Here is a 21,093-nt window from a genome sequence, read left to right as displayed (position 1 = left end):
TCGAGAGACATTTGTGTTTTGTAGGCACTGTCACTGGTCAGACTTTATCTCTATTAGTACAAACCTTAAAAACAATTCAGTTAATACAGTATATGCCAAGACATCACTCACAGAACTGCAATGGGGTAGCTGACTCTAAAAATATGTGTGAATGGCAGCAGGATAAAATGAGGAGAGCTTAAGGAGACTCGAATAACTTGGTCACATATCCCTCACACAAGCACCCAGTTCATCATTTTTTGAGTTATAGTTCAAACATTTATTAGTACAAAAGCTGTAAATGATGATGAAATTATGCAGTAGTCAAACAAATAATGAAACCAGGGCTAGCATGGTGACTCTAGGAGTGGGGTGGGGAGGGGGCTATCTGCTAAATCTCGCTGCACTCGAGACTGGCTACTGGATGAGTTGAGAAATGCAAACACAGCAGTCAGCATCCCGACGTACCAGTCAAGTGGACAGCTCCTTTAATTGGTTACCCCCTGTGAAATGGGAGAAAACAGAGGGAGAAAATTAAAGCATCCTGCACCATTGAACTGGAGAACACCCCTGGATCAATGGCCGTCACTCTCAAAGTTTCTACTGTAGGGAAAAGCCCACAGAGGAGCTGTAGACTCACTGCTACAAGTGGGTGCTACCAAAAGCACCGTTGCCAAAGAGGAGTTACAAGGTAGGGTGACTGGGGACATGCAGGAGGAATTTGCTGCTGAAACATAATATTTAAAAAAAATTTAGATAGAGACATGAATATAGAAATATATTGTATATGTATAAACACACACATACGCATACACACACACACACCCCAGCAAAGATCCCACAACTTTGTTCCAGAGGTTCAGGCCACTGGGGAAAAATATCTAGCTATAATTTTAATGGTTTAAATGGTTTTATTTAAAGGTTTAAATAAAGTGGAAATATTACAGCAAAACAGTTTAGAAATACAGAAGCCAGTCTTCCTTATACCTCACTTGTATTCTAAAATATCAGTCGAAGAATCCAGACATAAGGAATTCCATTTCACTGTGCCACAAGAATGAGCAATATATTCTAAAAGAACACTTCAAGGTTGCAAAGCCTCAAAATTTACATTCCTGGACAGCTGTTCCATATGGTGGGCTTACTTCAAGAATTCCAGTGGGTTACAGTTTCTTTTTTTAAATACTAATCTCTGCCACAACATTACATTTAACAGCCAAAGCAGACCTCTAAACTCCTGTGCTGCACAGTGCAAGCAGCCAGTCACATATTACATGGGGGCTGGCTTATGTCACCAAATACTACATGAATGAGCTAAAGTAGGTGGCATCCTGGAAGTCTTAGACTGGAATAGCCATCTGACAAAGTGCTAATTTTAAGACATGCAACCTTGACAGGACCCGGTTCAGTCGATTTTCTCAAAATAGGGAAGGGTTCCTTTAAAACCAGACCAAACAGAAAAAGAAGTAAAATGGATGCATGGACCTGCAGTGTCAGTCCTCTGTCACACTCACCTGTCTGCAATACTTGCAGATTTGATTTTGTCTATGACAATGACCTGTTTGTTGCAGCACATCGAGGTAGTTAGTGCAACCCCAAGAGCAGCACCAGGAGTTTTGGCAACTTCAACTAGCAGTGGCCCAGAAGCTGTTGCTACTGAATCTGTTGAAATTAGACAACAAAAGATCAGTATTATACCAATGTGGTATTTATGCCATTTTCACGTTTCCCCCACATAAATTCTCCATGGGTATTCTATTTCTCTAACCAGATAACATGCCACTTCAAGAAATACTGGAATAACATCATTTAAGGTGTCAATAATCAGCTCTTGATGCTGAAAATGATAAAAGCAAGAGGACGTTTGTGAATCTAGGATGTCTGAAAGTCTCAGAGTGTGTCAGAATCAGAGACGGACCAGACGAGGGAAACAGGATGTGTTAGTGAATCATTCTCGAGCAACTGAAGATAAACATGACCTGGAATTTAAACAGACATGCTGGAAAAACAGAATTAATTAAAAAAGTAGAAAATTGTCTGAAAAAAAATGAGTAAATGAATAGGTTAGAGAAGGAAGCTAAATTAATTTTCAAAAAAGAAGATGAAGTTCTGTAGACAGCAGCTATAATAATCAAATGAAGAAGATAAAAAAAGGGTCCACAAGAAATCCTTCAGAAAAAGAAAGGACAAAACGGAGAAAATGCAGGAGGCTTGACACCTAGAAGTAGTAGACGTTAAAGCAAAATATACGTGAGGAGGTTCAGAAGATTTTTTTAGCATCCTGTCACTGGATAAAATACTGCTTTACAACAGGACATAGATAGTAAATGACCAACACTGAATACAGAAAACAGGGAGGTATGTTGGAGCAACAGTCATGATCGATGACTGTGGTGAGAAGCTACCCAAGAGGACAAGTGCTAGACACAACAAAGCAAAAAGACAGCAGACTTCTTCCTAAATGCCACAACAAAGCAGGCAGTGATCAGGGTGAAGTATGTTCTGGAGACTGGCTGAGAACTGTTACTAACCAATACCCATTGATCAATAACTCATCTCAGTGCAGTAAGAGAAGATGTCCTTTAAAAGATATAAATAGACTGAGGCAAACAAAGTGCTATCAGAAGTCTTTGGAGGTGCTTACAATCAGAATAAGAAAAAACTGAATAGATGAAGACTTCTGCTGGATTTAAGTTACCAAATGTCCTGCCAGCAAACAGGAGAGATTGGTGTTCACAACATACTGGAACCAACTGTGAGGATACAAAGACAACATTCAATTGTGATGTGTCTCAGAAGATGCTAAGATTGAAGTTGTATAAGAACTGCAGCTGGGCTTCCAAGTTTGGGGGAGAGGACAGATTTAAGATATCCCACTCAGTCTTAAATCTAAAAAAGTCAAAAAATGTAATACTGGCACAGAAAAGACAGTGAAACTGTATTAGCATGCAAAACTAACAATCCATATAATGATACAAGAAATTGAATGAGAGAGTGATGAACACTGAGAGAAGTTGCTCTTCCTCATTAGAGCATAATTTAGGTAAACTGCATATTGAAATGGAGTGAAAAAAGGTTGGCTGGAATAACATAAAATACCAGAAAAGTGTCATTTAATTATCCTAGAACTCCTTTTCCACCCACAACTTGAAATAACTTTTATATTTCTGCTGGTTTTCTTTTTTTTTTTTTTTTTTCAAGTTCAAAATCTGAGGGTTTGAAGGTACGATTCAGCAATTTTGAAAGTGGTCATTAAATCTGAATGAACAATTTCTGTACACAACTAGGGCTGAATTTTTAAAGGCTCAACCTTCACAAGCACTACTAAAATAAGCTGCTCCACAATCCTGAACTGATCTTTAAATTCTGAAACTGAAGAACAGAGTCCACCCAGGAGCATTTCTGCCTGGAGCTTCAAGCACTAAGTAGCTTTAAACTGGATGAACCACCCTCAGCAGCTGCCTGTATTTCTCTTACTAACTAAAGAGGGAGTTTAACACAATGAAATTCCTGTCTTAGGTGACTTGGTTAAAGGTCTAACTAAGGCAGGATATATACAGTGCCTTGAAAACAGCCAAATAAGCATGTGCAGCAGGGCAGAATTTAAGTATTCTCTATTCCCATTCCTGCACTGAGAAATAATTATTTTCATCTTGAACATTCCAGTGGTTTCTGGAGCTACACACAAGTTTTACATCTGCATATATACGGGAAGAAGACTCAAACAATGTTTGTCATCAGCTGACAAAGGTTTTAACTCACATTGACCCAGAAAATGGCAAAACCCAACTTGCACAAGTTCCTTCTGCAATGGTTGCCTTGAGGAGAGGAAACTGAATGCAAGTATCTGTTGAGAATGTGTAAATCTTTCAAGATGCTGGTTCTTTTTCTAGTTACTTGGGAAACTGCATAAGCACAAGCAGCTTATGCCTGAGTGTTATTTCCCAGGTGCCTGTTGAAATGAGCTGGGAATGCAAACCAAGGCAGACAGAATAAATAAATAAGATAACTATATTAGAGGAACCAGAAGAGAAGAAATGGAGTGTGTCTAACGGTGGAAAGGAAGCACAAGGAAGAGAAACCAGAAGGCAATAATCAAGTACACACTCTGACAGAGAAGAATTAGCTTTTCATGTTGAAGTAAAGCATGGATATGAAAAATGAATCATACAGGTATAAATTATTCATGTGTGAAGATTTTCAGTCATTAAGATATTTACACCATGAATGAAGCACTTACACAGTATGTTGATTTATCGACTATGTAATTACATAAGATACACTGATGAATATTTGTGTGAAAGACACTCTAGTTTTTTGATTTTGTTAATAATTTTTCTCATTTTAGAGTATTGCATCTCAATCACTACAAGAGGCCTGATTAAAACCTCCCAGAGGAAGCAGCATTGCTTTCTGCATGCTAAAACATTTCTTCAGCTAGGCAGCAGCACACCTTTTTTATTTGACTGCTTAAATCACTGGCAACAAGGGGTTTTATTCCAGATATACTTTTGCTATCTGTAAATATACTATATTTAGTATAGTATAAATCATATACAATATAGTATTTAGAAGATTTTTGGATAAAATAAGCAGTGCTACCAACCCCATTTGCCTCAAAAGATAATCACAAATCATCTTGAAAATTGAAAAATGTATTTTTAACCTGATAAAGTCATCACATTACATGTGTTTCTTTATGTCCCCAAAAATGTATATATCTGTTAATCTTTACTGGTCCTTATGGTATGTGAAATCCAGGTCAAAAACTGGTGGGTGGTGGAGGACAAAAACCACTAGGATTCCTACAGTGGGGAAAACAAAAAGCAAGCTGCTTGTATTAGGAAGCAGAGGATCTACATGTGAAGCAGTACCTTTAAATGTCCTAGAAAGGGAAAAGCTTCAGTCATAGCTTGCAGTCAGTAACGACACTAAATCCACAGGAAACGAAACTTTTTTAGTCCATGATGCTTTTTTTTTTTCCTTTCCAAAGCCTTCCTTTAAAACTGGGAAGTACTGCTACTGAGCTTGCTCCTGTAGGAGCACTGAGCTCTGTTGCTACTACCTGTGCTCTGCAGATTTCTCACCTCTCTAACTGCAAGGTATGGGGTGCTCTTTCATTTTTTTCCAAGTCATGGCAACATAAGGTACAAAACATTTTTTTGAGCAGCTTAAAAGAGCTTGACACAGAGGAAGGATGTAAAAATAGATTTTGACTCTAAAGAGCCAGCTGGACCAATTTAAACACACAGCTTCAGGAGACTGCTATTGACCTCTCCTGGATGCTGCTGTATTTTATAGCAATGATGTGACAAACAAGTGGATATATTACTGTCTCACATTAATTTTCCAAGCTTCTTCCCCTATTAGGTGTTCACAGACTAACAAGTTTTGCACCTTAAAAACTGCACATAGCAGGTTCCTGTAGCCTTCTCTGTTGTGATTCTCTGACTGAAAGTAGTCAAAAAAATCTGGCAAGGTGCTGGTTCAGACCAGAAAAAATGCATAGGTCCTCAAACCTTTTAGTTCTTGCAGTGTGAAGTTTTAACACTTTTGTAGCAATGCCTTCAGAGATCTAAATGTGTCTCAGGTTAAAAACAGAAGACAGTATTTCACATAAATAGTTTTTTTGGTCAAAGAAGTGTGCTCACAACTATTTCTGCTCCCTTCATACAAAATCTTGCCAGCCTACAGATAGCAAGTAGGGCTGGACAGCTGGATTTGCTGATTTTAGAGGTCTTTTCCAACCATAATAATTCTATGATTTTAAGTAAAGCAATCTCTCCCTCAGGTAGGAACTCCCTTTCCTCCATTCAGTTCTTGTCAGTACAACTGAAACTTTATTTTCTTTCTCCTTTTCTGTAACCCTAATTTTTATACCCAGTGCTGGCTTGTCTCACAGAAGCATATCTTAGTGAAGTTAAGGAAGATTGTTAAGAACTGGAAAAAACCTTTTAATCTTTGACACTCTTGCCTTTAAGTGCAAAAAGTTGGAACATTTACAGAAAGTCATGATTGAAGAAATCAGTTTCAATCCCCCATCACTCCCAAATGCCTTAGACTATATTATTGCTTTCCTCTGCTCTCTCTGTTCTTTTTTCAATTCACAAAAATCAATGATCTTTTTCCAGTACCCGCTCAGCAATCATATATGTGACAGCTCTGATGTATAAGGGACAATCACTGACTGCTCCCCAAAGAACCTGTTGAGTAAACTCATGCAACGACACTCAAAAATTCTTAAATGCAGAAATGCACAAGCCATTCTTTGAACTTGCTTTCTTTAACAAAACCCAACAGAATGGAGGGGAAGTATATGTGTGCATTTGTGTACACAATCCAGTGTGAGTTCCAGAAAGTGCCCAATACAGAACACTCCATTGCAGTCAGTACTTACTACAGAAAGGTTGAGACATCCCAGCAAGCCACTGTCAGCACTCAGCACATAAGCAGAAGGTACTTAAAAGTAGCAGTGATGAGTTTGATGTGAAAGGCACAGAATAAGCAGCCAAATCTGTGCCTTTATTTAGCATCTCAGTTGAGAATAACATATAATGTTGGTTGCCCAGAGAAGTTGCAGAATAGTTTGAAGAAATCCAAGTGCTTGACTTTTTCCCGTCTTACATGAAAAAAACTAAGTAGGAGAAGCTCTTTTGTTCATATGTATCGATTCAGCAGGTTGCCCAGCAAAACTGTGAATGCTGCATCTTTGGCATTGTTCAAAGCCAGTTTGGATGGGGTCTAGAGAAAGGTGCCCCTGTCCATGACACAGGGGGTGGAACTGAATGATCTTTAAGGTCCTTTCCAACCCAAATCATTCCATGATTGATGGAATAATCAATGGTGAGGAAAGCACAGCAGGTGTGGTTGTGCCAGTCCATTCAGAATCAGCATGCTAGGGATGAACCTCCCTGTTTGCTGTGTTAAAAAACAAAGGCTGAAATGTTAAAAGCTTTTTGCTTTTTGTAGCAGAAATGGATCAAAATACCACAGGCTTACTGCCATGAGTTCTGAGTATTTCCCACTGCTTAGGGAAGCTAGATTGCTGAAATACAAAAATCAAAGCCAATACATATCTTACAGGGCACTTGAAACCCACTGCTAGTTGTAACTTGAGACCAGACAACCAACCCAAAGAAAAGGCAGGACTTCTAACAGGCTTGATGGATTTAATTACTAGGATGTGTGGTTTTAGCAGTGACACTCTCCATCCAGACCGTTTTGCAAGGTCCTTTACAGTACTGCTCAGCTGACAGCACAGCAACATAAAAGCACTCTGGGACTCTGTGTGCATTTACATCCACTCTTCTTCATTCACCCACAGACTATTCATAACTGTCAGACAGTATCTTAAACTACACTTAATGAATCTTGTCATTCTCTGTGTGGTTTTTGTACTCTTAAGGACTATTTATTTTATGTGAATACCAGCCCAAATCCCCCATTTTTTTGGTGTCCATTAACACATTTTCTCCATAAGACTGATACACTTAAAGCTGTCCCAGCTCCTCACAGTCTGGTGCAAGACTGCATTCCTAGCTGTGATAGTGAGATTCCCAGTCCTCTGTCATGCTGTGGCTCCTCTATTTCTCTTCTCATGTTTTCCTGAGACTGCCATAGAGATAGGCAGTCAACTCACCGTCTATCTTTTCCATGATCTCTTGCAAAACAGAGACACAACCAGAAATGTGTGTGCAAGACAAAAATCTGCTGCAAGTAGGGAAGCTTTTCTCTACTTTTTTCCTTCCTTTCTGCTTCTTCAATTCACTTACACCTTTCTTCTTTTTTTCTCCAGGTTTCACTAAGTCACAGAAAAAAAGAGTTGAAAAACCCCACTTTTGCCCCTGTTCTTCATCTACAACATAAAACACTTAGGCTATTTTGATAACATTTTAAATTTCATTTGTAGGGGCATTTTAATTTACTTTTTTTTTTCCAGCAATTGGATGACTAGCCAACTCTCCTACTTAGTGATGGTTATTTAAATACTGTTTTTTTTGGGCAAAGGTGGGAGCATGGGAGGTCACTTATTTATGTAACACCCTTTCCTTGTACTGCAAAGATTATTTGATCTCTGTTTCACAAAGAAAGGACATAATTATGTATTTTTAAAGATGATCTAATCAAGAAATTGAGATTGGGATCATGGGTCAATGGCTTCAAGAGGGAATGCAGCAGCAAGGAAGAGAGGCAGGAATAAGACTTCTGCAGTGTTTAAAGGGCATAGGAACAACATTCAAGATGCCCTACAGCTGGGTAGCACCATTATTACTCATTCAGAGTAATATTATTTGATTCCTCATATATTTGTGACTAAAGGTCATAAATGAGCCACACACAGAGAATGATTCACGGTACTGGCTTTGGTATCCTGTTCTACTAATATTGCATAATGTTTGCACCCTTGCCTTTTGTCATGCTTCATTAAGCAGAGCAACCTTTTACTCATCTGAGATCTTAGGGGCAAAATAAAATCAAAGAAAAGCTCAGGAAGCTGTGAACCTGTTGGAGTAGGTCCAGTGGAGGGCCATGAAGCTGCTCAGAGCACTGGAGCACCTCTCCTGTGGGGATGGGCTCAGAGAGCTGGGGCTGCTCAGCCTGGGGAAGAGAAGGCTCTGGGAAGACTTTCAGAAAGGCACTGCTGCCTTTCAGTACATGAAGGAAGCTTACAAAAAAGATGGAGAGTGACTTCTTACATGGGTAGACAGTGATAGGACAAGAGAGACCAATTCTAAACTGAAAGAGGGGAGGTTTAGTTTAGCTCTTTGGAGGAAACTCTTTACCAGAAGGTGGTAAAGCACAGGTACAGGTTGCCTAGAGAAGCTGTGGATGCCCCATTGCTGGGGGTGTTCAAGGCCAGGTTTGACTGGGCCCTAGGCAACATGATCTAGTGGGTGGCCCATGGAAGAGGGGTTGGAACTAGATGATATTTAAGGTCTCTTCCAACCCAAACTATTCTATGATTCTATAAAATAGAGTAAGTTGACAATGTATTATGCATGATATTTGTGGAGAAAGGATAGCAGTTTTTAATAATAGAACCACTATTTAAAATTTAAATATTGTTCTTGTTTGAAGTGTCAGTGTTGGTCTCCAAGGCCCAGCTTACAATCTATCATAAAATATGTGTGCTCCTTGTAGTCTCTTGATTTTGGGGTACTGTGTGCTTCAGGCAGGCTGTAGAATAAGCAGCAGCTGTTCTAATTTCACCTGGCTGAACTAGAATTAGAGGGGAAAAAAACAGTACAAAATATAGATAAATAAAACAGTGTATTTTCCATTATTGAAAGTAACAGGACAACACTGGAGCTGCTGGTCTACAGAAAGATCACAGAGTTCTCAGGCAAAAACCCATAAAATTGCTGCTAGAGGAAAAAAAAAAAACCACCAATGGCATTTTATACCCTCTCACTTTTAGAATAATCAAATTTCAAAAATGATAAATAGGAATAGTTCCAAGAGGATGCCAGCAGACTGAGTGATAGCAAAATCAGAGATCTCTCAACCTCAGAATGGAAAACAGAGACATTATTCTCTAAACAAATGTGCCACCTATTATCCCCTCTATACCCAAGCAATTTAATATTCTTGTCAGCTGACTGGCACAGTCTTTTCATTTTCCTCTTGTTGCCTAATTCCTGCAGCTCATCTATATGCCTCTAATTTAGCCAAGTTCTGCAAATCAAAAGCTTAGGAGCTGCCTTTACCTAATTTCACAATTTGCAATCTTAACCCCACCATCCTTCTCAGCTAAGAAATGTCACTAACTAGTTGAAGAACCATCTCTTCCTTCAAAATGCTCCCACAGTGTGGATGTGGATAAATTCAAAATCAGCTTGGGACTGTCTCAGATTTTCTCTTAAGTTCAGATCATAAAATCCTGCCTAAACAACTTCAGCTCAAAAGACTTTCCCCCCATTCTCAGGATGCTGCTTCCTCCTATTAACTGTCTCAAGCTCACACCTTTCACTTTTACTAGGCCTCTTCCCTGCTCAAAAGCTGCATAAAACCCCAATCTCTTAATTTATCTCTATTTTTCTTTCCATGTGCCTTGTTAATCTAAAACATGATCTGTCTATTGCCCAATTTACAACACAAAAACAACTTGGTAGACGATGCCTGTACAGAAAATCCTGGACCTGCCTCTTTGAGGATAGTCTGAGTGCATTTTAATTAAGCCCAGTCCCTGCAACTTTCTGCCTTTGTTACCTTGAGAAAGAATACCACATAGAAAATTCAGGTGGCACTTAAAGAACTATTAAAAACCCAAATCTCTATCCCTGATGGCAGCACATGGTTTCAGAACTTGGGAGCCTTTAAATACACCTTTATGGTTAGTTTGGCAACCTGTGCCTCAAATACCACCTTTCCACTGAAGGATGGCTCCTGAAAACTGCCCTGAAACACTATATAGCATTAGATTGACAGTAAAATGTTTGCAGAAGTCAGCAGCAATGGAATTCTGCCTGCATTTAATTCCAGGAACAGGACTTAAAAATAATTATTTTTGAAAACCATCTTCCAAAATGAGACAGACCCCCAAACAGTGCAAATAATATGCCCTCTGCTGAGGCCCTGCAATACAAAACACTAATTTTTTTATTGCACAAAGCAAGGATGAAATCAAAGAACCACTGAATCACAGAATGGTTTGGGTTGGGAGGAATCTTAAATACCATTTAGTCCCAACCTCCTGCCATGAGCAGGGACACTCTCCACTAGAGCAGGTTGCTGAAAACCCAGTCCAACCTGGTCTTGCACACTTCCAATGATGGGACATCCAAAACTTCTCTGGGCCTGATGCACAGATGCATTATGTCCAAAAGAAATTCCCATACTTATTTTCTCCTCCAAGCAGGACAGAAAATAAAATGCACAAGAACTTTCATGTCTTCAAAACTCTCCATCTCTTGCAGGCTTTTGTGACTAATCACAACAGCTAGAACAAATAAGGGCAACACAATCTACACCTCAGCCTGCAAACTAAGACACAGCTGGTGTGTTGAATTTTACATCAGCCAACCTCAAAAGCATATCTGTAAGTACACACTACAGATAATATAAAGAGCTGCAGTACCCATCAATTATGCCTATTTGACACAATGCCCGTAAGTTCCAACTAACTGGAACAGTAATAATTAGAATGGGATTGGATTATCTTCAAAAGCCTGCAGAGCACAAAGCTCCTTCCTCACTGCTGTCACTTCATAGATGGGAACAAGCCCTGCAAACACCCAAGCACCCAAACTGTGCACTGAGCTGACAGTGCCCATCTGTCCAAGTCTCCACCAGGACAGGACATCTCAGATAATGCCAAAAGCTTCAGAGCAAAGCTGTGCCATGGACAGTTTGGACACCTGGATAAGAGAACAGTTAAAGCAAGTATGGATGAGTCAGTGCTGTGTTGCTGCTGAGATACCCCCGTCTTTCTGCCACAGCGGTGCGAGCTGAAGCCCTGGAAGCAGCAGACCCACCTAAGCAAGATGCTGAGCCTGTGACAGCCACTTCTGCTTGTCAACAGGATGACTGACCTAAGTAGAGCCCTATTCCCATACAGGTGCTTGGTGTACGTGAGCTGTACAATTGGACCTTGCCCAGGGGTCCTCTGTATTACACATTCACGGTTACTTATTATTCACATGTGCTAGTGACCTCTGCAGACAAGATAACGGCAGTCTCTAGCTTGGAAAGCTGACATTGGCTGTGCTTCTGCTAACATTGACATCAACTAACTTGGTTTGGTTGAACATGCAGTCCAGACTAGTCTAAAACACTTCTCTGCGAAGCCTATCAGGTAACTATGAACCAGAAGAAAAGAAAAATTAAACTGTGCATTACTGTTTTACAGTAATTTACAGTAATTTAATTTTTACATTAACAGATAATATGAATTTCTAATCCTACAAAGGTGTACTATCGGTACCACTTTTTTTGTCTGAAACTTTGGTCTCTTCAATAATCTGTGCTCTAGCACAGATGCCTTTAAAATAATTGATGTATTGGCACAACCACATTGTAAAATGCTACCATGCAGAACGTCAAGGCTGAGATCTGACCTGGAGGTTTGTGCACTGAGGACCAGAGTGAGAGTTTTTTTCTGCCCTTAGGAGTCGCACAAACTTTGGTAAAATGAGTCAGAAAGTAAGTTTATTAACTGCCCTCTCTTTCTGCTTTGGATCTGCTTTGGACCTCAGCAGATCAGCAAAAACATTTCAAAGAAAAAGAGAAAGTAGTTTAGGTAAATTGCCCTTAAATCCAACACAGAACCCATGGTTCTAAACATTAACTCTTTCAGCCCTCATTGAAAAATAATCTAGGATTGTCTATATATTTTGACCTTTTCCCCTTTCCTTCTTCTTCTTGTTCCAAAGAATACACGAACAGTACTACTGGGAGCATTCACACATTTAAAGTAAAAGAAAGCTTCTATATCCCCTTTTCTCTGCAGCATACATTTCCAGCAAAACCAATTCCCCACATTTGTGCTCCCAAAATCCCAGCTAAGCAATAACCTCTAGCAACTCAAGTGGCCCATAACTGTTATAGCCATAGCAATGAGAAGGGCACTCTTATCATCTGCTACCTCAGCAGACAGCCTGCCAGCTTGCTGCCAGGGTCACCTTTGGCAAGGCTCCCATGTGGCTCCTCCTTTGCTGCAAGACAAGACATTTACCTACTGCCAGCGCAGTTCCTGCTGCCAGGCTCAGAGGGGCTCCAGGTCCTCCCATGCCCCTGTCTGGTGACTTTTTTCTTTTTGAAGATTTCCATTGCTCATATTTATAATTAAGCGATTACCGAATTTATGTAAAGGAGAAACTGTGAAAAGCCTTTTTTATCTGTGTTTCTTTTCAGTCTGTTTCTTTGATTTTGGTCATTCTTTTTCTTTTACCAGTGAAACCCACCCAAATTTACCTACGGTTTTTGTAAAGACCTTGAAAAATTAGAGGTCACCGTGTTCAGAAGAAGGCTATTCTGAGCAACACTGCTGAGCTGACCATAACAGAAAAACTGTGCTTATGCAAGGTGTAAAAAATCCAAATGTGAAGTTGACTAAAATCTGCAGAACATTATTACAAATCATCATAAAAATACATGTACACCAATAAAGATCAGAAGTATCTGTTTACAAACAGAATGACATTAAAAGGAAAATATTACAATCACCATGTGGGCACAAAGCACTTCAAACCTAATGATCCCCAGAATGAATATTGCCTGGATGTACTTATTTTTACCTCCCCTCTTTAATTAAATAAGCACATACACCTCCTTCTTCAAGAGCCTCATGTGGAAGGTAGACAGTGAATATTTAATGAGTAGGAACACTTTTCCCTTTTTTTCCAGGTTCATGCCTTAATTACTAAACAGTATTCTCCAACTTCTCTGAGCATATGTGGTGGGGGAGAGCTATTGTATGCTGCAGCCTCTGAGTATTCCCTACAACACACATTTATTAATGATTTTCTCTAATAACTACAGTTTAGAGTGAAAGCATGGTGTTTTTCCCACTGTAGAGATAAACAACCAAGCATTAAAGAAATGAAGGTTGAAAACATCCATTTGTCTGGAGAGGACATTTTAGGATGCTTGTGTTGGGGTTCACTGCACCAAAATGCAGACCTCTGTAGGACAGACCTGAAGCAGCTACACCTAAGCTCTCTCTACAACCACCCAAGAAAACTGGAATTTGACAAATGTGTTCACCTGCCCCAATTTAGGTATCTGCATCAAGATGAGATCAGCTTTTTTTAGAACATTTCTCTCACATGACTGTTTTTCAGATCATTTAGTATTGTGCAGCAGGTGACTGGAAGGTAAAATGTATGCAATCATTCCAATTAAAATTTGTAATGTACCATGTGCACCAAGGCATCTGAGTAAGGCTGCAAGGGCATCTTAAATTCTTACATTTCTAATCCCTGAAGAGCTGAACTGAAAGGAACTTTGCAAAGACGAGAAAAAAATTCCCCCATATACACAAAAAAATCTTGGGTTTGTCTTTAAAAATCTTTAAAATCTTGGGTTTAACTCTGAGTCAGTTTGTGAAAGTAGCAAAAAAGACATTCCTTCAGCAAGGGAGATCTTAAAGAAGCACAGAAAGGACACATGCTTTCTTGTTTGCTTTCCCTTTGCAGCTGATTTCTGGTTTAAACCTAGAGTGGTGCTTCTCCCCATTCCATATCCAACTAAAGAATGACAGGATGTACTGAGAAGATCAGCAGCATCAATACCTTGCCATGATTTATAAAATCAAATGCTGACATTTTAAATCTGGCCTGTTATGTGAAAGCCATAAAACAAAATAAAATGAAATGCATGGTGGCTGTTCATCCAACAGTTTCTCTGGCATGTTCAAGGGTAGAGACTTTTGCTGTGATCTAGATCCAAAGTGAGATGACCTTTAAAACTTAGCACAGAACTGGCTATTTCATGTGTGTACACCCTGTTGCCATGCTAATGCTAGAGTACCAGAAGAGAAATATCTTAGCAAAGGGGTGAAGAGAAAATGGGCCTAGCATGTTCTTTTTTCGTTTGTAGAAAGGAGAGGACTGGGTGGTAACTGAGGGTAATTGAACATTATAAAGATCACAATTTTAAAGTAATCTGCATCGGTCAAGTATTTGCAATACAAATCTTTTCTACACTTCAGATTTGAGTTGGCTGTAGAATCCCTAACCTTATGTTGGCAAGAAAATAAAACACTGATTTAGTGGTGTAAACAGTGCTTAAATTAGAAAAGTTTTATGCTGGCAGAAGACATATTTGTTGGTATAAACCGGATGTCCATTTGGAGAGAACTGAGGCGGGGGACAAAGAAACACAGGTCTGCTGTTTATTCCCCTTTAAGCAAAGCCCTTCGAACATAGGACATGAGTTTTTTGGGTTTTTTTTGCCTTTGGGTCTTATTTTAAATCCCAGCTGAAATCAGAAAGATTCTTAAAGAAAGTCTTCTGAATAAATCAAACACTCACTCTTTGTACAGCTGAGCAACACCATTGGAAGTGCAACAAGATCATGCTGTAAGATGTGGCACTGGTGCAATTATCTTGAGGAACTATGTTCATTTCAAGATAAACCTGTTCACCTTAAATGTTGATTCTCCCTACTGCCTACATTTCCAGCTCACAGACCTTAGTACAGTCTTCTCTGAGCAGTACACATCTCCCAGGTGCTGAGTACTAGATGGTGCATTCTCACAAGATCAGCTTCAGATCTCATTCACACAGGGGTTTTGCATTAAAACACCATTAACTGAGGACTTATTTAGGCAAAATATTTATACTTTGAAATCCATCCCTTTTCAGCATAAATGTTCTGTGACATGATGAATGGACCATTAACCTTAGTGTAAAGGAATAAAAATCTGCATTCCATTTTAACCTCTTAGATTATGCCTGGTACAGGTCTTCCAGGAAATGACCTGAGGGACTCCTGTTTTTTCCCCTTTGACCTAACCTGTCAGGGACAGCCCAGATGTCTCATACCCATGAAAAATAGTCAAGAGGATGGAGTGGTGCAGTTCCAGCTTTTTTTTAAAATGCCTCCCCTCAGGGGAAGTCTTGGGAGACATTTAGTGTTTTCCTCTCCCAGGAATGGAGGCAGGACTGGTGCCTTTCTGCTGTTATTTCCTTAGAGATAGGCCCTTTCAAAGACAGGTTCTGGGGTTACAGCACAAATTCTCTCTAGTATAAAGAAAATCAGATCTGTCTCTTATTCCTTGGTCTCTCATATGACTTCAATGGCACTAATACAAATCTGTATTTTCTTTTAATTGGATCAGATTACAAAGTTTCTCTTGCTTTGAATTTCAATACAAATCACATACAAAAGATCCTTTAATCTCCACAAAACTTAATTATCACCGTTTCTGTAATGCACCTCTGCACTCTGAATTTAAGTACTGCAGCTACCTGCTTAATTTTTTTTCAGGCAAGCACAAGCCAGGTTACCTCATTATCCTGTTGTTATCATAGTCTCTGCTGACCAGCATGCTAAATAACAGAGAAGCCAACTCACTGACCCACTTCCAGCTGACCAGAGCTATGAGCATGTGGTAGAGATGCTAATTCTCTTTCACACTGCATTTCATGGTGTATCTGGATAGCCCTCATGTGAAGAGAAAAATTTGATCAATCCTTTATTTTCCATCTCTTACTAAGTGTCTTTGGGGGTTATTTGCTCCTTTGCTCTGCTTTCTTGAAGCCTGGATGGTGGACTGGAGAGATTACTACAAGAATCTTCTTTCATCATTTGTCTTTAATTACTTATAAAAAGAAGCAAAACAGCATATTTTTATAAAGTATAGACTGCTTCCATTTGAGGATCTAAGCCCTTGAATTAGGATCTAAAATATTGAGACCATGTGCTTTGTAAAGAGATACTAACACAGATTAGCAAGGGTCTCCTTTAATGAATGCCCACCATGAAATACATTTGATATTTCAGATTGATTTCTTATAATTATAGACTATTTAGATTAACTGCATACAAATACAGGTTTCACCTTCCTGATAAGTCTTTGAAGACAAATTTTTCCACGACTCTCAGAACTCAGTAAGTAAAACAGTATATTTGCATACATGAAGTGGAACTCCTCCCCCTTACTAGTTATTTATGACAATTAAATTGTACCTTTAGTTTTCTGTTTCAGGGACATCTCATTTCACCTTTACAGTTTTTTTCTCCCATATAAAGCAATGTTTATTAAGCTGCTTTTAATGAGGTTGTAGCTTCAAAAGCACTTGAGATAAATTTTAATTGGACCTGTTAGAGTAATTTGTAACTTTTATGGTTCAGCTAAACTCCTTTTATTTCTCTTTAGGGATGATCAAGAAGTTTGTAAAGAAAGAAACACCTGTAAGACTTATGAAATCCTTGTAAAACATGACAACTCCTCCCTTCTGCAATCACCCGCTAGCAAGATGGCTATTAAAATGCAGCAGCAAATCACAATCAGACAGAGAAAAGATATCAGGCAAATAGACTTGGGAATCATGGAAATAATACTGTTCTGATTAAAAGAAATCTGGTTTTTAATTGCTTGTAACTTACAACTTGGCCAAAGGACAAATATTTTGTGTGATGTCTTTTCTCTCTCCCCTTAGTTTTTTTACATGAAACAGGTCATTAGGAAAAGCCATAGTTTGCCCCACCTTCCCTGCCCCACCCCCTAAAAATTCTATAGGCTTTATATGGGAAATTCATATTCCCTATGTGTCTTCTCTACCTGACAGATCTGGCACTGGGAATCAAGAACTAAGAAGAGAAGAGAGAAGGACTTTTTGGGCAAGAAGGGGAGGAACTGAGGTGAGCAGGTTATTGATCTGTGAAGAAACTTGGGGATGGTTTGCTAAGAGACAGGGACAAGAGCTCAAGAAGAACAGGCATGTAAAGTGCAAAAGGCCTTTAAAAGAGGGAAATCAGAAGTGTGAGAGAAATGTGTTGGAAAATTACTTAAGCCTTACTTGGCAAAAGACAGCAGAAAAAACTGGGTTGTAAGTAGAGGGAATAGCATATTGGGGATTTAGGACCTTCTTGAAAAGACAATTCAAACTGGGTCAGTAGAGAAAGGAAAAATCAAGCAGCTACTGGGAAAAAGACAGTAATGCAGCTCAGAACCAGTATAGGAACAGAGAATAGAGTAAAGAAGCAACATGCCTCCATGAAATAGACAGGAAGGAACATGGGATCCAGAAGCCTTGGACTTCTCCTCTTTCAGCAAACACCTTCGAACTGCAGAATCCCCTTCCTCCCCTGCTGCCCACGCTGCTCTGGATGCAGCCCAGGACACGTCTGGCTCTCTGTGCTGGGAGTGCCCATGGCTGGGTCATGTCCAGCCTCTCCTCCAGCAGCTCCCCCAGGTCCTTCTCAGCAGGGCTGCTCTGATCTGTTCATCCCCAGCCTGTGCTGGTACCAGGGTTTGCCCCATCCAGGTGCAGCACCTTGCACTTGGCCTTGTTAAACCTCATGAGATTCCCACAGGCCCAGTTCTCGAGCCTGTCCAGGTCCCTCTGGATGGCATCCCATCCTTCAGGTGTGTCAGCTGCATCACTCAGCTCAGTGTTCCCTGCCAGTTTGGTGGGGGTGCACTCGATCCCCTTTGTCTATATCATTAATGAATTAAATAACACCGGTCCTCTGAGGGACACCCCTTGTCACTGATGCCCACTGGGACTCTGAGCCATTCACCACTACCTCTGGATGTGACTGTCCAACCAATTCCTTATCCATCTAATTACAGTCCACCCACTGCATCCATCTCTCTCCAGTTCAGAGCAAAAGATGTTGTGGGAGACTGTATCAAAAGCTTTACAGAAGTCCAGAGGGATGACATCTGTAGCCCTTCCCCTGTCCACAGATATAGTTACTCCATCATAGAAGCCCAACAGGTCAGTCAGGCAGGACCCGCCCTTGGTGAAGCTGTGCTGGCTGTCTTGAACCGCCTCCCTGTGCCTTAGCACAGCTTGCTAGCACTACAAAGAGAAAAGTTATTTATTGTATATATATCCACGGCTGACTGCCAGTTTTTATACTGGTGTCCCTGCTGCAGGCATCTGGCACCGACAGCAGAACGCGCCGTGTGTTTGATAAACAAGTAAACTGCACAGTGAGATGAGACTAATGTGAAATGTAGATTTAAGTATCTGCTTAGTGAATGTGAATCACTCATTAGCCTCCACAAGAGACAAGAAAATCCCATGTGTTTTACCTAGTGACACATCTGTGAGTGGGTATTTCTGGAACTGTTAGAGCTATGTCTGTGTCATCTTCTGCTGTAAGAAAGATCCAGTACACACAGAATGACCTTGGGACTCAGAGGTTTTCTCCTTGAGATCTGCATATTGCCTGAAGCACTCAAACTGTGGCAGAATTAGGGCCTCAGGAAAAAACACCAGGAAATTAATAACTTTGCATTTAGACAAGGATCTGGGCAGTGCCTTCAATAAGCCTGTGGTCACACACTGGAGACAGAAATAAAATTCAAAATGAATAGCTGCATAAAATGGTTATTATCTCTCCTGTGACTGTACTGCATGCACACCTCTGCATGGACAATGGCTGACAAACAGTCTCACTTCTGACATTTCTGAAGTGCAACACTCAACATTTTGACTTCCAGCATTGTCCTGTAATGTAACTTGTGTATATGTTTGTGTAGCAGTATTTAAAGTAATGTTTCAATTAACACAGCTATTATGACCTTTGCTTTGCACATGAATTTTCATTCTGTCTCTGAAGCAACATAAGAAAATTTCTTCGAAGTTTTAAGCAATTAATTCATACTTAGAGTTTCAAGGGATCTAAATCTATTGCCCTGTGATAGCCAGAAGACCTGAAGTTGCAGCAAAATCCTAGAGTATGCTACCTATCTGTTCTGTCAAAACCCTATATGAGACAAAGGAAATGTAAATTTTAAGTTTTTAAAGCATCAGAAAGAAAAAGGCAGTGTGGAATCCTACAGGGTTCCTGACTTTAACTTCCAAGGTCTTAAAACACTTGTAGGGCTTATGGAGATCTTAAATCAGTCCTTGGAGTCTCTGGGACTCCTGTTCCTCTGGGCTTGTAAAATCTCTAGCTTTAAGGGTCTCCACAACTCTGGATACACTTGAGTGATATGGCTTTATGAAACTTAAGGGTCAGCCCCTAAGTTCTTTTTTCTTCTCTATTTCTCACCTTCCACAAATTACTGAAAGTCTACACTAGACCACAGATTATCTCACCTGATCATTAAACTGTGCAAATTTTCTTGCCCTGGTATTCTTCTTGTCAGGCAGAATTGCTAAAAGGAGAGGCAGATTTCTTTAAATACACCTTCATAGGATCATTACAGCATTAATCAATTAATTAATTAATTAGCTTATTTTAATGGGTGATCTTAAAGAGGCAGAAGCCTTGGATGAGGCTAGCAAAAAGATTTACTAGCAAATGTCTGTATCAAAAATCCCCTTTCTAGAAAATTCTATCAGTGTTAAACATTGAGTTCAGAAATTAGAGGGTGCTGCCCTAGTTAAAATCGAGTGGTTCTGTGTCAGGGTGACTCTGGTAGATTTGCAGCAGAAAACAAGCTGACTATTTCTGTTTTGTAGAGAACACTTACAGAGTGCCACATTCCAGCAAATCTATTCTAGCTCAAATATGAGCTAGAACTGTTAAAGAAGCCAGAGAAACATATGGAATTTGGAAATGCCATATGTTCCTTCACTCCTGAACACCACAGAGCGCTCTGAAGTAACAAACACCCATTGAAGAGGTAAGAGAGAAAGATGTTGTCTCACAAGTGCAAACAACTAAAAAATCTTCCTTTTGTGCCAAAGTTCTGGCAAAAGCTATTAGTTTTGTTTAACTACAGTATCCTTGATTCAAGGATTGCCACAGCATGAGCATCCAAGACTTAAAAAGTAGGCTGCTCAAAAGATCACCAACAGCCATTTATGAACTGGAGTTACATAAAAATGGTGAGAATTTAAACTCAAGGTAGTCATTACCTTTGAACTTGTCTGATTGCTCCGTTTCAGAGAAAATATGGAAGGTTACCCATGCAGATGCAACCCCAATTAGAGACAACACAGAGCCCAGTGGCATAACGGCAGGTCTTTGAGAACCTGAAGGGAAACTGCATCTCCTCAGCTTCAATGTACTGATAAACTTTTATTTCTTGTTTTAGACAGAGGTACTGTGAATCTTTGTAGCTATTAGTGTTGCATTCTAACTCTCTAGATGTCAGCAGCTAGTTATGATACTTAATCTGACCACTTCCAAACAGTGAGAATTTCAGCCTCCCCAACCTAACTTTATAGCTTGGAATTAATATTTTATATTTGATTGCCACAGGAAAGGATTCAGGTTGCAAAATTATCTTGACAGTGGCAGCAAGTTGCTGCTAGTTACGACCTTGCCTCTACTTCTCCCCTTCCTCAATATGAGGGTGCAGGTGTAAATCATAGGGCACAGAGAGCTGCACTGTGCAGACCTTTCTCACCACTAGACTAAAACAGGTGATCCACATGGCCAGAAAGGTTGGACACTTAAGGTGTAAGGATTACAGAAAAAAGTAATAAAACCCACAAAGATCATGTTATTTCTGTTGTACAGTTTTATGTAGAGCGGGTCACC

General features: G+C 39.8%; 1 protein-coding gene across 5 annotated transcripts in view; it reads right to left on the bottom strand.

The window, feature by feature from the left end:
- The window catches only part of GRIP1 (glutamate receptor interacting protein 1), a 314,081-nt gene that overhangs the window by 46,697 nt on the left and 246,291 nt on the right, over nucleotides 1-21,093 (bottom strand). For all 5 annotated transcript variants that reach the window (XM_088054742.1, XM_088054740.1, XM_088054743.1 and 2 more), the window contains exon 8: nucleotides 1,494-1,641. In XM_088054742.1, coding sequence (XP_087910868.1) covers nucleotides 1,494-1,641 — 148 coding nt within the window. The remainder of the gene's footprint in view (nucleotides 1-1,493; nucleotides 1,642-21,093) is intronic.

Source organism: Pseudopodoces humilis, chromosome 5, assembly GCF_049639895.1.
Source record: "Pseudopodoces humilis isolate 2021_Gansu_Grassland_sample_001 chromosome 5, ASM4963989v1, whole genome shotgun sequence".
Classification (NCBI taxonomy): domain Eukaryota; kingdom Metazoa; phylum Chordata; class Aves; order Passeriformes; family Paridae; genus Pseudopodoces; species Pseudopodoces humilis.
This window is presented reverse-complemented; position numbering and strand designations above follow the sequence as displayed.